The 17595-nt window shown below is 36.8% G+C and overlaps 1 protein-coding gene across 2 annotated transcripts in view; it reads right to left on the minus strand.

Moving 5' to 3' along the window:
* The window catches only part of TEX9 (testis expressed 9), a 62531-nt gene extending 45192 nt beyond the window's left edge, over nt 1–17339 (minus strand). The window contains exons 1-6 of one of the 2 annotated variants that reach the window (XM_008706010.2): nt 17163–17339; nt 16968–17059; nt 8603–8666; nt 6760–6842; nt 1409–1454; nt 361–443 (exon numbers count right to left, since the gene is read on the minus strand). In XM_008706010.2, the coding sequence (XP_008704232.1) occupies nt 361–443; nt 1409–1454; nt 6760–6842; nt 8603–8666; nt 16968–17059; nt 17163–17189 (395 nt within the window). In that variant the 5' untranslated portion in view covers nt 17190–17339. Of the gene's footprint in view, nt 1–360; nt 444–1408; nt 1455–6759; nt 6843–8602; nt 8667–8821; nt 9302–16967; nt 17060–17162 lie in introns of those variants that run through there. The other variant, XM_040620609.1, reaches the window with a different exon arrangement.
* Nucleotides 17340–17595: the final 256 nt, after the last annotated feature.

The raw sequence follows: 17595 nt of genomic DNA on the forward strand, positions 1-17595 counted from the left end.
CTGTATGTCAATATACACAATAATGCATAGTGTTCTATTAAATGCTAGAAAAAGTAGACCAGCTATTTTGAGAGAACTAGGCAGAGAGACACCTAGGTTCTAGTCTTAGTTCTAAGAAAATATCTCACTAACACTTAAAAATTTGAAATGTGGCAATGCTGCTTAAGAGAACGATGTAAAACGTTCAGTAACTGCTGTAAGACATTTCTGAGTAGAACACGTTTTAAATTATTGAATGTAGATAAGATATATACAACGTAAGGTATAAAAGATCTGAAGAAACAGAGCTTAGTTAAAATGATGGTCCTGTGAATCATAAAACTAAAAAAGGAAAGTGATACTTTAAAAACTGTGCTATACCTTGAATTTGTTTTCCTTCCTTTACTTGCAAAGCACAGTTGGTTTTGAACCTTGTTTACGGCATCGACAGTTTTGGTCTTGGGCTACATCAAAAGAATTTAAATTATTAATTAGATTCTAATCATTTATCATGGAAAGCGATTTTGTAATACACAGAACTGCTAGTTTACTACACAGAAGCATTGTTATTTTCATGGAATTAATCAAATTGTATTTTAAAGAATGCCAGAATTGTATAGCTGGAAAAGACCTAGATATCACTAGCACCAACAGATTCAAAGATGAGGAAAATGAGCCTCCAAAATGCAAGGGTATTCAGCTGGCTAGTGGAACATTAAGCTGGATGTTCTGGCTCACAGAATTTAGTTCTCCTCACTGAGTATTCCCCAGACTTCACATACACCATTCCGTTGGCCTAGATCCCAGTAGGTGGGGAACCTGCAGATCCCAATTTGCCCAGCACCAGCAATAGTGATCTACACACTGGAGATATCTAAATGAATGACTAAACCTCTCAAATTACCTTCTTTGTATATATATACTTTTTCAGGTGATATATCTAGTGAATTTGGGCTTCGGAGAGAAAACTAAAAATGCTTAGGTTACAGATTCATTTTACTTAGAATTTTTTCCGATATATATCCAAATTGTTCAGTGAAATTATGAGACAAAAAAGGATTCAACTTATTTTATGAGCAACATTTCATGAAGGCATCTCTCCTAAGTATCAAGGCTTATATTGTATTTCTATTTTCTGTTTCTGTTTTATTCTAAGAAAAGTCTAAAAAATAACCTAAATTTTACAGAATGTAATTATATTTACACAAAGTTTGATTTTTTAAAAAAACATTTTATTTATTTTAGAGAGAGAGAGTTCGAACACAAGCAGGGGGAGCAGAAGGCAGAGGGAGCGGGAGAAGCAGACTCCCCACTGAGCAGAGCCTGACGTGAGGCTCGATCCCATGACCCCGAGAGATCATGACCTGAGCCAAAGGCAGATGCTTAACCAACTGAGCCACCCAGGAGCCCCAAAAGCTGGATTTCATACCTTAGTTTCTGAATGTAGGTGAACTATCCCTTCAGACAACAGACCTCTACAGACCAAAAATAAACATTACACATTAATAATAGATACTAAACTAGACACAATAAAATACAACAGCAATTATATCTGAAAGGGAAAACAGACAACTATCCAGTAGACTTTGCTATAATTCTGGTTACGCACAGGTTAATTTATTTTGCTAAGTGTCACAAACAACAAAAGTTCTTTGGTTAAATAATTCACCTTTGAGAAGATATACTAGAATACCAATATTTTTATAGGGAAACGTAGCACAAATTTTAACAAATGAAAATCATGAGTGATTCTTGGTGACGCACAAGGATTATCTATTTTACAAAATGATTCACCACAAGGCTTTTTAGTGTGAGCCCACCCAGTGTTATCCTTTGTAAATGTATTTAAATACTTGGTCAGTGTCTGTTTTCCCCATTACACTGTGAACTCCAGGAGGGAGGAATCATGTCTGCCTTGTTTACTGCTCTGTGCCTAGTACTTGGCATAGCACCTAGCATATGAACTCTTAAACTGTCACTGAATAAGTATTTGTTAAATGCATGAATAAATACATCTAAAATACAACTCTTTTTTTTAACATTTTAACTTCACATTTTTTTATTGAAGTGTAATTGACATATAATAGCCTATTAGTTTCAGGTGTACATCAGTGATTCAGTATTTTTATATATTAAAAATGGTCCCCACAACAGGGCTAGTTACCATCTGTCACCATACACAGTTGTTATATTGACTATATTCCCTATGCTGTACATTACATCCCCACGCCTAACATTTTATTACTGGAAGTTTGACCTCTAAAATACAACTCATTTTTATGCAGTTTTCAAAATGCATTTTTATTTAAAACAAAGAGTGTTTATGGGGTCTGCACTTTATGGCCCATGGGCTGAATCCACCCACATCCATTCATTTACACATTACCTATGGCTGTTTTCTCACTACAACAGCAAAACTGAGTGGTTATGACAAAGGCTGTAAAGCCCACAAATACAAAAATACTAATTACCTGGCTCTTTATTGGAAGAGTTTGCCTACCCCTGATCAATTGTATAGATCATCCCCATTACATGTATTAATATTTCTAAAAACCTACCATGTAACTATCTATTGTTGCTATTAAAAAACAAAACAAAACAAAAAAATTTCCATCATTCCCCTGAGAATCCATAACCATAATAAGGACACAAAAACAAAATTACTTTCCATCAGATGCCACCTACTCAACTAGTCATACAAAAATTATTTCAATATTAAGCACAAAAATATACTTAGATAGATAATATATTCAACCCCTTAACTAAAAATAGCTCTGGGAAGAAAAAAGGCTTTCAAAATACCTTGAAATTATAGAGACTAAAGAATCATTCTCATATAGGACATTAAAATGTTACCAAGTTTTATACAAATTTTTAAGTGTCCTCTTTAATGGCCTTCATATCAAATGAATATCTTCCATCTCCCCTCCCCCTGATAAACATATGTATCAGCCAAAGACATTTAACAGTTATTGGTCTCCCTCACGTTTAGCACGGTGACATTATGTTGCCAGTGTATTTCCATGAAAAATGAACTAAAACACAGTATTCTGGTTATTTTTGTTACACTTCTCCATGAAATGTTCGTGTGTAACATGACTGAAATGATTTGTGTGGTAAACCTTGCTTCCAGCAGACTGAAGGATATGTATACTATTAGGAAACTAAATTCTGGTTTTCTGACCATATTGTTTGGCAGAGTAACCTTGGATGTTGAAGACCTGTTATAATATATACTGCCTGACCACCATTATTTAGGTGAACGACTGTTCCAAGCTAAAATGGATTGTCTCTTTACAGAATTACCTCCCACCTTCAGCAATTTCCAACTAATAGTCAAGGGGCATGTTTCACGTGGTAAAAGCCATCTGTTCAAACAGCAGCATTTTTTTTTTAAAAGCCACCTGATCAAGGTAAACAGAGGTGTCATCATCACTTTGCACTTAAGGAAAATTTAGTGAAAGGAAACCAACAGATTTATTTTTATGCTTGTGAAATCAGTCTCTCACTTGCTTCAACAGAATCTAGGGATTAGCTGTTGTTACCAACATTTCAGTCTTTTAGTTCACTTATAAAAGCTGTGTTTAATCTTTGTAATCCAAATTTGGAATTCTGATAACTGCTAAACATCATTTCCCATAAAATATCAGAAAGCATTACATATGATAAGGATGCGTAGTTTCATATGTATATATCAAATGATATAAAAAATTTAAAATACACTCTTTTTAGGTTTATAGTTCTATAAATTTTTTTAAAGATTTATTCATTTTGAGAGAGAGAGAGCATATAAACAGGGGGACGGGCAGAGGGACAGAATCTTTCAAGCAGGTTCCCCACTGAGCAAGGAGCCCAATGCAGGGCTCAATCCCACAACCCATGACTGAGCAAAAATCAAGAGTCGACATCCAACCAACTGAACCACCCAGGCACCTCTCCAGTTCTATAGATTTTTTTTAAAGATTTTATTTATTTATTCGTCAGACAGAGAGAGCCAGAGAGAGCACAAGCAGGGAGAGTGGCAGGCAGAGGGAGAAGGCTCCCCATTGAGCAAGGAGCCCGATGCGGGACTCGGTCCTAGGACCTGGGATCATGACCTGAGCCGAAGGCAGACGCTTAACCAATTGAACCACCCAGCCATCCCAAACAGTTCTATAAATTTTAACAAATTTTATGGTCATGTAGCCACCACAACAACCAAGATAGAGAATATTTCCATCATCCCCAAAACTTCTGTTGTGACCCTTTGTAGTTAATTCCCTCCCCTCTACCACATACAACCACCAATCAGATTCTGTCCCCACAGTTTTACCTTTTCCAGAATGTCAAATAAATGGAGTATAGGGGGGGAAAAAAGAGAGGCAAACCAACTAGAAAACAGACTCCTAACTCTAGAGAACAAAATGATAGTTACTGGAGAGGAGGTAGGCTGGGGGATGGGCTAAATGGGTGACTGTATTAAGGAGGGTACTTGCAATGAGCAATGGGTATTGTATATCAGTGATGAATCACTAAATTCTACACCTGAAATTAATATTACACTGTATGTTAACTGGAATTTAAATAAAAACTCGAAAAAATGGAATCATACAGTATACACGTTTTAATCTGGCTTCTTTCACTTAGCTTCCATGTTGCTGCTGCATCAATAAATAGTTCATTGTTTTTACTACCAAGTAGTATTCCACTGCATGGATATACCATAATCTGCTTATCCTATCTGTTCACTACCTGATATTCGAGCTGTTCCCAGTTTTTGGCAATTATGAATAAAAGTGTTATAAACATTCGCATACAGGTTTTCACTTGGACATGCATCTTCATTTCTCTTGGGTAAACAGCTAAAGGGGAATTACTGGATCATACACAGTATTTTTGAGTAAATAAATAATGTCCCAATATTTCAAGTATGAGCTAAATATATTGCTGCTTAAGTAACACATTCCTTTTTGGTTTGTAAGCCTTCTAAGGTGTTTAAACATTCTACCCTGTTAGGGCCGTGCTGCTCTCACAGCCTGCTTCTTCATCTTAGAAGACTGAGAGGACCCAGGCTGTTGTGAGATTTAAACAGTCACAAACAGTTTTAGTCTATCACTCAAAATTTCTTAGCCAGTACAACTTCCCCCAAAACTAGTATATTTCATATCTTTTTGATTCCAGTCAGTTCCATGTGCCATTACCACATCCATAGTTCTTTCCAAGACTAGATTTCTTTACACTGAACACCTCTTCCCTCCTCCCTCCCTCACTTTAAGAATGGCTTACTTTGAAGTTGTCAGGCTTCTATGGCAAGGCTATACCTTTAGTTAGAGCTTTGCCCAGAGCCATTTTATCCAGTTGGAAGTTTCACTAGGTGCCATTCAAAATGATCCTTGCCCTGAAGAACCTTAATCCATTATGAAGTTTTATCAATAGCATGAAGACCACATCTTAGTCTGATCTTTGCTTCAAGGCTGAGCTTTAATAGGCTTTTGTTCCTCAAAGACTTTCTCAATTTTATCTCATAATTTTTTTGGTCTAAAAGCAGCTAACCCTACAAAGCAAGGGTAATCAAGACAGTGTGGGACTGGCATAAGAAGAGATATATAGATCAATGGAATAGAATTGAGAGTCCACAAATAAAACCATGTGCCTCTAGTCAGCTGATTTCTGACAAGACTGCCAAGACCATTCAGTGGGGAAAGAATACAACTAACAGTACCAGCACATACTACTAATATTTTGTTTTTCAACCTCTCCCCCCGAGACCACAAGTTCATTTGACATCTGTTCTGCCTTCCAATTTACCAAAGGTGGCAGTTTTACTAAATCCATTGCTACTACATTAACAGTACTTCTCTATCTTTTCAGCCTCCAGGATCAGTTTCCTTGCTGGCTACCCCCTAACTACAAAGCTAAAGCCACACTTTCCAAGTTTTTGTCATATGGCACCTGATTCTCAATACCAATTGCTGTATTAGTTAGGATAAGCTAGGAGATCAACCCCAAAATTTCAGTGGCTTAACACAAAGCAGCAGTAGAGAGGGATAGAGGGCCCTTTTTTCCCATAAGTTCCACATGGTCACCCAGAGACCAGGCTGGGAAATTTCATCAACTGGATTTTCACTGATCATAGCAGAGAAAGAGTCAGCTTGAGTTCAACATACAAGTCCTATCTGCTGGCTTGGAAGAGAATAATCTGACTTCTCCTCATAACAAGAGACTTAGAATGTTGAGTGAACACCATTGCTTCTGCTATATGATTTTACAGTTTTATTCACACAGATCCTTTGTTTCCTTTTAAGTTTATTCCTAAATACATCTGGATTCCCCATTTTTTTGACATACCTGAAGGTCATGTGAAATTCAAGGAAAAAAAGATCTACTTTATATTTACTAACTTATTTTTATATTATTTTCATATGGAATTTTAAAAGAAAGGTAGTATAGTATGTAAGAACAGGTTCAGAAATCTTACCAACTGTGGGTTTGCATCTCAGTGAAATCACATATTATCTATATATCCTTGGGCAAGCTACTAAACTTTGCTAAGCTCCAATTTCCTCATTTTTAAAATGAGGACAGTAGTATTTATTTCAAAATAATACTTTGAAGACTAAATGACATAAAGTAGGTAAAGGGTTTATATCGTGTCTGGTTCATATAAGCCTCCATTTTATTAGTGTTTTACATATTATGTTATTTTTCAAATAATAGATTTCTAATACTTACATGCAAAAAGATTTTACATAACAAAAGATCCACATACATCATCAAAAAAATGGCATTTAAGTTACTTACCTTAAACTGCAATCCTCTTCCTTTTCATATGATTTAATTTGTGTTGAGACCGGCCTTGACTGACCTACTTCTTGCTGATCTCTCTAGTTAAATGAATAAAGATAAGTAATATAGAGAAGAACTACAAAACCAGGATATAGTCAATTACCTTTCTGATTATTAATCATTTCAGAGTTGTCCACAGTTTCCATCAAATCAAGGCATAGAACTCAAATGCTATGGTATGAATATAAGGTCTGTAACAATGTAGTTTCACCTTTGATTCACTCTGGATTAAGCAAGTCAATTCTAAGGGAAAAATGTATCAATGCCTTTATCTGATCTTATCTACCTCCTGCTTCCCCACTACCTTAGTCTTCCCACTTGTGTAACATGCAAAGGAAATTAGACTCACAGGAAATTAAAGCAAAAATTTGTTTAATGGGTAGAAAAACTTGTCTCAAATCAGGCAAAGCTTCAATTTATTTTATTTTATTTTTTTATTAAGAGAGTACATGAGTTGGGGGTGAGTGAAGGGGGAGGGGCAGGGGGGAGGGAGAAGCTTAAGCATGCTCCACACCCAGTGCAGAGCCCAACTCGGGGCTTGATCTCACAATCCTGAGATCATGACCTGAGTAGAAATCAAGAGTCAGACGCTTAACCCACTGAGCCACCCATGCCCCAGAGCTTCAATATGAAGACCATGAAGCACTAAAACACTAAGAGTAAAAGCTTCTGGCAATGACATAACAAGATGTGAAAATGAGTAAACAAAAATTAAACGCAGTGAAAGTTATATCCATTAGCTTCCGTGGGGCAGGAATNTGCCCTCTCCCCTTTCCCAGCCCTTCCCAGGTTTCTACTCTTTTGGGAGGGGGAGGGGCAGGAAATCATCCTTATTAGAGGATTCTTGGAGCAGAATGCATAAGGAATCCTTCATTCTCCTCTAACATTGGGTTTGTAAATTATTTTCCTGCTCTTTAGACTGGCAAAAACTAAAAGATAATAATAAAAATTTATTTTTAGTAAAATATTTTATTATAAATGAAACTGGCAAATCTGTAACCATTATCTAAATATATTACCATATATATATTTTTTTTATTCCAAAACTAACAAATGATGATGGATCTGTATAAGGCATTAAAACAAATTATTGCCTATGCTTCACTACCAGCCCCAATACATGGATGGAGAATTTAAAAGAAAAAAGTACAATTAGAGTAAAAACTGAAAAAAGTTTGAAAGCAGCTACTTTATTCGTCTAAGGAATACTACTATATTCTATCAATAAATAGTGGGAATGCTAACGCTTGAGTTGCTGCTTAAAGTAGGAATAACCAATTTGGTAGCCAGAATGGGGCGAAATATGCTTACTTATTTAGTGACATAACTTCACTACATTTTTTTTCTAACTATAAATCCGACTAGTCTAGCCCTAAGAATTTGAATTACATCCAACTGCAGAATTTAAGAAACAAATTACCATCTGAGTATTAGTGATGATTGTTATCCTTTATTCGACTTTTGTCCTGAGCCCATTTTATTTCTATCCTTACTGAATTACCAGCATTAATTCTATACATCTACTCTGAAACATCAATTTTAAAGTAGAGCAGGTTATTAAATATCAATATTTTCACTAATTACATGGTTGAAAAATCTCCACGGAAAATGCTTTTTCAGTGGCTTTTAGAAAATGTGTGCATATCAAAAACATATGTGCATATATACATACATCTATTCATATATTCTTGTTCAATCTGTGACAATTCATTGACCAAAAAATGTATGCTTTGGGCACTTGAGAAAGTTAAAAAACTAGCACTCACATGAAATTAATAATAATTGCACATTCACTTACTATTACTTCCTCAGCTTGTCGAACCAGATCAGCTGTTTTTGCCTCTAGTTCTGCATTCAAACGCCTAAAAGCAAAAAATAATATTTGGGACACATTGAAGAGTTTAACAAAAATAAAAGTAATTAAATTTCAATAACTACACTTTAGCTAATCAAGAAATGCCAAAACATACACATGACATTTTCACTCTAAAATTACCATTACTATTAGAACACTTACCTCCAACTCTTCATGATTTCTCATCTTTTGTGGTAGAGATTCAAACAGTAACTCTTGGCCTCTCTTGGGCCCTCACTTCAGGTGTAATGACTTATTTGGGTAGAATAAATTGGGTGGGTTCAATTCAGTTCCACTCTCTATCTTCTTGGGATCAGCTCCAAATGGGGGCAGGAGTCGGGTAGGATGGGGGAGAGGCCTGCTTTGGTCTGGGGGTGTTGCTGCAAGTGGGGAGGTAAATCTGGGGTTTAGTGAGCAGGCCTAATGTGGCTCACATCTCAGTTACACACTTCAATATCAGTTTCAGAAGCAAAGGTGCTTGTTTTGACCTCCACCCGCCACTCCTTATTTTTCCCCCCCCATCTACTTGGAATCTGGCAAAGAACAGGAGTACTATTTGGCCCAATTTAGAATGAAAGAATGGCAATATCACTGAAGTAAACTGGTTTTATTGTTTTGTTTTTTAAGATTTTATTTATTTGTCACAGAGACAGAGAGAGAGCACGCGTGAGCAGGGGGAGCAGCAGGCAGAGAGAGAAGCAGGCTCCTCTCTGAGCAAGAAGCCCGATGCAGGGCTCGATCCCAGGACCCCAGGATCATGACCTGAGCAGAAGGCAGATGCATAACCGACTGAACCACCCAGGTGTCCCAGGAAACTGTTTTTAAAGATAAGATTGCTCATAATCCTACCACCATCATCCATTTTTAAAAAATTTTTCATATTCCCTTCTAATTTTCACCTATATACAATTTCATACTATGTTTTCCCATAAAAATATAGAAGGAATAGGTTTAGATCTACATAATCTTTATAATTCATGCCTTAAGTGGCTACACAATATTGATTGTAATGAGTTGCACTTAACATAATGTACTGAATTGTTCCTGTTAAAGTCCTTTTTTCACTTTGAAAGGTTAACACTATAATAAACATCTTCAAAAGCATAAAACTTTTTAATTTTATTCATAGCTCACATTTCTAGACCACCTAGGCTCTTTTGAAATTATATAAAGGGAATATGTTGAGCAATTTTTTAAATCTCTTGCTTTTTAATTAGATATGTGATTCAGAAGTAACAAAAATGACTGACAATCCCCACTCCCAGAAAAAAAAAAGTAGTACTATATCCCTTCTTAAAACAGTCTAATGTTTTAAGAAATATTTTTATATCTTAGGATGAGTTAATCAAAAGAAAAATATCTAATAAAGACCTGAAGTTGCAGTTAAGATGCCATTATTTGATTTTTCATATTTCTTTAACACGAATCATGAGAACTTCTATTTAGAAGCTTCTGGTCAATACAGTATTCTGAGATGACTCAGAGCACTATTCTGCTCCAAACCGATGGACATGTTGGATAAAATGTAATGAAGGAAATACTGCTAAGCTCTAGCTCAGGCAAGGGAAATACCCTGGCACTAAAAATAAAGCAGCAACTCAAAGTGAGAGCAGTAAACAGGAACAGAAGCCAAAACAGTCTAACAGCTAAAAACTGATGCATGTGTGGGAGTCACGAAGGGCTACACCTGTGAAACACAGACTACAAAAACGCTACCCATAACCTTAGGTGAACGGAAATGAAACTGGAGCCATGGGTGGAAAAGATTCTGTTGTGAGTAAACACAGCAAATTCATCTTACCCAGATGGTGTAGGGACCCTACAACAAATTTTAGTACCGAAAGCTGCACCAAAACCAGTGAAAACTCTGATAAGCTAGAAAAAATAAATGTGAAATCAAACTATAAGGACATTTACTTATCTAGAATATATGGAACTCTCTTCAAAAGCAAACCCTGCTAAAAATGACTTCACAAAGATAACAAATTGCATAAAGAAAGGAGTCGCTAAGACAATCAGCAGACACAACAAAATTTATACCATAAGAACTAGATTATCTAAATCTAAACATCTAAATCTAAAATCTATTTTTAAAAGATTTTTAAATCAGCATTTTTCACTTGCCCACTCCCCAAAAGCAGGAATAGAAACCATTAGGCAAGAACAAGTATTTATTACAAAAGAAACTGAATGTGGAAAAGAACCAAATAGAAATTACATAAATGAAAAATAGAGTCATTGCACTTAAAAACTCAAACTCACTGGCTACACTGAACAGCACAATGAACTGAATAGGAAATTAATGAGAAGACAGATATGAGAAAATTCGCCTAAAAGGAGATACAAAAAAAAAAAAAAGATAAAAAAACAAGAGAGGTTAACATTCATTGCAGAGAGACTGTAGGACAAAGACAGATGTCTATTTACCTAACAGAAGTTGCAGAAGGACATCCCAGAGAAGGAGGAAATGTCAATATTTGAATACTGAGAATTTTCTTAAACTGAGGAAAGACATGAACCTCAAGTAGACTTAAGAAAACAGGGGCCCTGGCCGGCTCAGCTGGTAGAGCATGCGACTCTTGATCTCGGTGGTTGTGGGGTTTTAGTCCCACACTGGGTGTAGAGATTACTTAAAAATGGAATCTTAGAAAAAAAGAGAAAGAAAGAAAACAAGCCCATTCCTGTATACATCGTAGTGAAATTGCAGAACTTCGAAGACAAAAATAATCTTTAAATTACTAAAGCAATTATTTTAAAAGAACCAAGGAAAATAGACTACTGGCATTAAGTTCTAAAAAGCTAAAGTGGCTTTTCAACATCTCTAGATTCCAATGGACAATGAAGTGCTTGCTATCTTTAATGGATTGAGGAGGAAGAAAACATTCTATGTGCAGCTAAACTGTCTCTGAAGAATAAATGTAATGCAACAAAATTTTCAGAAAAGATGAGACTGAGAAGTAATGAAGGGTCTACACTTCAGGAAGGAGGAAGCTGAACCTGGGAAAAAATCATGAAGAGGAAAAAAAATTAGAAAATATGATGATAAACCTAAATTAGTGCAGAATATAAAAATAATGTTAATGATAACCTGGAGAGTAGGTGTATTCAAAACAAAGAGGAAGTAAAGTATTACCTAACTTAACAGACGGGAAAACTAAGATTAAGCATTTTAAGGTCTTTCCAAACCAGATAAAGAAAAAGACATAAAAATTTCTTCAATCCAACAGACAACAGAAAACAACGAACAAAGAAAAGGGATAGTAAAAAGGAAATACAAAAAATAAGACGGCTCAAACAACTTTAACAACCCAATAATGTAAATAAATTCACCTATCAGAAGGCAGAAATGATTAGACAGGACATAAAAAGAATGCTGTTAAAGCTAAATGACATATATTTTTAAAACAATTTAACAATTTAACAATATATTTTTAAAAATCAGTAGTATATAATTATCTGACCATAGTGCAATTAAAAATAAATCTAAAGTAACAAAAATAAAACAAGCAAATATCCTATATGCTTGGGAACTAAAAAACTCCTAAATAACCACTACGAAAATCATAAAATATTTAAAACTCAATAACCACAAAAGAAATACATGTCAAAACAGTTCCTGAAATACAAATAAGCTATAGTAGGAGAGAAATTTACAGAAATTAAATGTATTTATTAAAAAATAAGAAAAAAATAAAAACAAATAAAATTAAATTGAAATAAACTAAAAGTAAACTAAATATAAATTAAACTAGAACTAAACTAAAAAGTAAAAAAAAAAATCCACCACAATTAGACGAGCTAGAATAAAGACCAATGAAATAAAAAAAATAACATAGATTAGCAACAAAATCAAAAGCTGGTTCTCTGAAAAGACCAATAAAATAGCTAAACCTCCCAACAAGACTGATAAAAAGACAAAAATAAATAATACTGTAAAGCTTCGAAAAGATGTGTACAAGATTACAGACAAGACTTAAAACGTGTATGTGTCTGTGTATACACACACATAAACACAATGGAATATTATTCAGCCATAAAAAAGAATGAAATCTTACTGTTTGCAAGATGTGGATTATGCTAAGCGAAATAAGTCAGTTAGAGAAAGACAAATACCACATCATTTCTCTCATATGTGGAATTTGAGAAACAAAACAAATAAGCAAAGGGGGAAAAAAAGAGAAGAAACCAAGAAACAAATTGACTGTAGAGAAGTTACCAGAGGGGAGGGGGTGGGGGGATGGGTGAAACAGGTGATGGGGATATGAAGGCGGGCACTTGTTGTGATGAGCATCAGGTGATGTATGGAATTGCTGAATCACTATATTGTACACCTGAAACGAATATAACACTGTATGCTAACTATACTGGAATTTAAAAAAATATTGACTATTATTAAAATAAAAAAATAAGCATATTAGAGCATATTTATGCTATTACCTTTTAAAACATACATGAAGTGGACAGTTTTCTAGAAAACTATCAAATAACCAAAATTTATTCTGGAAGCACTAGTACATCTAAATAAATGAAACAAAACTGAATTGGTAGGCAAAAAAAATTCATTCAAAAAAATATATCATACTCAATTTCACAATTTTAACCAAAGGGTAGATGATCCCTGATCACAAAAAGGTTCCATGTGGCTAGGATAATACTGATATCAAAATCAGAAAAGAACCAATCTCACTTTTGTTCAAAGATGCAAAAAACCTACATAAAGTTGAAGCAATCTAATCCAGCAGTCTTTAAAGGAAAATAAAAAAACTGCTTAGTAGTTCAATATGTTAAAACATTACGTGTGTGTGAGGGAGAGGGCATTTAATTACCTAAATTAATTTGGGAAAAAAGTTTTGATAAGATTTAACATTCATTCAAAATAGGAATTAAAGGAAACAATGTCCTTAGACCTGATAAAAGAATCTAGCAAAACTCTACATCAAACTTCAAATACAGTGATAAATTAAGTGGGCTCCTTAAAATCATAACCAAGATAAGGCTGCTCACCATCACTTTTTCTATTCCATACTGCAATGGAGGTCCTAACTAAATTGAGAAAAAAAGAAGATGCATGAGAAACTGAAGAGAAAACACTATCATAATTTGCATATGATGTAACTGTCATTATAAAAAATGTAAGGTACGGGGCCTGGCTGAATCAGTCAGTGGAGCATGCAACAGTTGGGGCACCTGGGTGGCTCAGTCGGTTGAGTGTTTGACTCTTGATCTCAGCTCAAGTCTTGATCTCAGGGTCGTGAGTTCAGGCTCCACAGCGTGGAGCCTGTTATGAAAAAAAAAAGCCATTCATTACAGCCACAAAAACTATAAGATAGCTTAAAACAGATTATATATGTGATAGTTTGATGTAGTAATATAAAATATTAAAGGACGCTAGGGGCGCCTGGGTGGCTCAGTTGGTTAAGCGTCTGCCTTCTGCTCAGGTCATGATCCCCAGGGTCCTGGGATCCAGCCCCACATTGGACTTCCTGCTCAGTGGGGAGCCTGCTTCTCCCTCTCCCTCTGCCTGCTGCTCCCCCTGCTTGTATTCTCTCTTTCTCTGTGTCAAATAAATAAAATCTAAAATATTAAAGGACACAAAAAAAACCCAAAAAAACAACAACAAAAAAACCAACCCAGCCCTATGTAAATGGAAATGTATCATATTCATTAAAGGAAAGATTCAACAGCATAAAGATGCCAGTGCTCTGCAAATTAATCTGTAAATCCAACGTAACTAGCATTTATGGGCATGGGGTGTGGGGAGGGGTGGGGCTTGCCCTACCAGCTATCAAGACCATTAAAACAGATGTCACATAAACTTATTGTTTAGCTTTTTTTTTTTTTTTTAAGATTTTTTATTTATTTACTCGACAGAGAGATAGCCAGCGAGAGAGGGAACACAAGCAGGGGCAATGGGAGAGGAAGAAGCAGGCTCATAGTGGAGGAGCCTGATGTGGGGCTCGATCCCACAACGCCGGGATCACGCCCTGAGCCGAAGGCAGACACTTAACCGCTGTGCCACCCAGGCGCCCCTATTGTTTAGCTTTTATAACATAGGCATGAAACGTGGAAAACCTATGGACTTGAGCCATTAGCATATTCTGTAATCCATCTTCTCTGATAGTGATGATTTCCTCCAAATATTCAACAGGAGCTGATTATAGAAGATTTTGGATTGGGATCCCCAGGAAGTGTTGTGTTCTGCTGACTGAAGACATCCCATACATGTTTAATACGAAGAACATGTGGCATAATACTCTATTATTAACTCATATTCTTGCCTACAAGAATGGCTGGACATTTTACTCTTCTGCATGGCAGAAATGTAATCTACAGCTTTAGGCTGAGCCTGGGAGCTACTCCGTTCATATACGCCTCAGATTTGCACACCTGAGTAAAGATAACAGAACAAGTAACAACTGACCACCTGCACCACAAAATGATTTCTGCTGAAATAGAACAGCTCCTGTAGATGTCTTTAAGAAGATTTTAAGCAGGACCAAAACAACACGCCAGAGCCAGGTGCAAAAGATACCCGTAAGTAAGTAAATGGATTAACCTAACCAATGCAGTTATTTGGTGCTATCTGGTATATGGTAATAAAAATAACCATTTGGGGTTGAGCACAGCTGATTCAGACCTGTGTAAGGGCAAGAGATTAGTTGCTTAGGTACACTCTTGAACTGGATTAATAGACCCATTTCATTAAATAGAGAATGATTATCCTCCCACATGCTATGGCAAATAAGTGCCTAGTTCATCAAAAGACAGTACAGTTCCATCTTAACTTTAAATATGCTTTAATTTTATAAGATAAGAACAGAACAGAGAGGGAGGTAAACCATGAGAGACTCTTAAATATAGAGAACAAACTGCCATTTGCTGGAGGGGAAGGGCTAAGTGGGGGATGGGCATTAAGGAGGGCACTTTGGATGAGCACTGAGTTTCTATGTAAGTGATGAATCACTAAATTCTATTTCTGAAAGCAATATTACACTATATGTTAACTAACTTGAATTTAAAAAAAATAAACTGGTCAGAAAACAAAAATAAACAAATAAATATGCTTTAATTTTAAGTACAGATCCTATGGTAACTCTGTTTAACAATCTGAAGCAGTGCTATGTTTCCCAAATTTTAATTCAGGTAAATTTTAAAGAAAATGAGTTGTTAAAATATAATTTCGTAAGGGTATATGCAATGACAAAAGACTTGGCCTCTGACTTTAAAGAATTTACAGACCAGTGGAGGAAAGAGACAAAACGTACACTAACAAATGAACGTGTAACCATTGTGCTAACGGCAAAGAATAATAAGTCAGTAAAACAGAGTCACTGGGAAGCCTAACATAATTCAGGCAGACCATGCTTAGCATTACAGGTGGAAGGCTTGTGTGTGATTGCCCTCAAAGGAGAAGCTTGAGACACTTAAAGGCCAGCGAGGCTGGAGACTGGTAGGCAAAAAAAAAAGGGCACCAGATCAAACAAGACACAGGAGCCAGATCTAACAGACTTTCTAAAGTGCAACAGGGGACCACTGCAAAGTTTCAGGCAAAGGACTGACTTGATCAAATTAAGTGAATACTCTGGCAAAAACTGGGGGATGAAGAGTGAAATGGTCCAAGAATGAAAGCACGTGTTGTCAGAATAGGTGTAATTACACTGAGAGCAGATGAGGAAAGGAAGCCTCCTCCTAACTCCACCAAACGTTGATGAGAACGGGAATTCCAACTGCACTGAGAGGAAGCACGCTTTCAATTTAGAAACCAAGCCTATGAGAAATTTACATAATCAAACTCCAGGAGCTCCAAATTAAGTGGATTTTCTTTTTTTTTCTTTTTATTTATTTATGTGACAGAGAGACAGCCAGCGAGAGAGGGAACACAAGCAGGGGGAGTGGGAGAGGAAGAAGCAGGCTCCTAGCCGAGGAGCCCGAGGTGGGACTCGATCCCAGAACGCCATGATCACGCCCTGAGCCGAAGGCAGACGCTTAACGACTGCGCTACCCAGGCGCCCCAAATTAAGTGGATTTTCTTAAACTAGAAACTGAACTATTGGCAATACCCGCCATCCTAATCACCTCTAGCAGTATCATTTTGCTGATGAACATGTTTACTCGGGCTAAATTTCACCCCTTTCAAACACCTAAGAAGTTAGCGGAGAAAAGATGAAGACTAGCGAACAGGATATTGAAAAGAGAATGGTGAACAGTAAGTGACCCCCAAGATCCAGTCAGTCACCAGGAAAGTACTTGCAAGCAACCTCATTTGGGTAAAAGAAAGAAGGAAAAACTGAACGGTCTAATTTCTTACTTATATTCTTCCTCCCTGGCGAGGAGGTCCCGTCGAGACGCAGCAGGTTGCTGAACACGGGGCGGGAGCGGAGTGCCTGAGATGCTCCGTCTCTGTAAAAGAGAAAGAGATTTTCAGACTCGAAGCTAAATGAGGTTCCTCGTTCTCTGGCCCGCTGAGAAGCTAGTCGCTACCCGGGAGTCTGTTTGAACTGACCCGCGGACGAACATTTCGCCCCGCCATCTTTCGCTACCGCGACGCTGTTACCGAGGCAACGAACGCATCTTCCCGCGAGATTTACCGCAACGCTAACCGCAGAGCGCCCTGGGCGCAGACTCCGAGTACTCCTGGGCTCTTGGCGGAGGGCAGCCTGAACCTGGGGTGGGGCCAGAGGGCTGGAAAGTGGGCGGACCACAGCTCTAACTGTGGGACCGAAGGGCGACCCCTGCTCTGCGCTACCCCAGTAGCCAGAGAAGCCAACCAAGTGCGTCGACTTACAAATTCTTAAGTTGGGGTTGGAAAGGTTTCAACCGTTTCCAAAACTCAGTAAGAAGCAAGCTAGTAAAGCCCCTACTCTTGTGCTTTTCCAAGCTTACTGGCCACTTCGACCTCCACCCGTTTTTTAAAAAATGAACTCTTCCTTGGAATT

The sequence above is a fragment of the Ursus maritimus genome, unplaced genomic scaffold (assembly GCF_017311325.1).
Source record: "Ursus maritimus isolate PB19 unplaced genomic scaffold, ASM1731132v1 scaffold_35, whole genome shotgun sequence".
NCBI classification, from domain to species: Eukaryota; Metazoa; Chordata; class Mammalia; order Carnivora; family Ursidae; genus Ursus; species Ursus maritimus.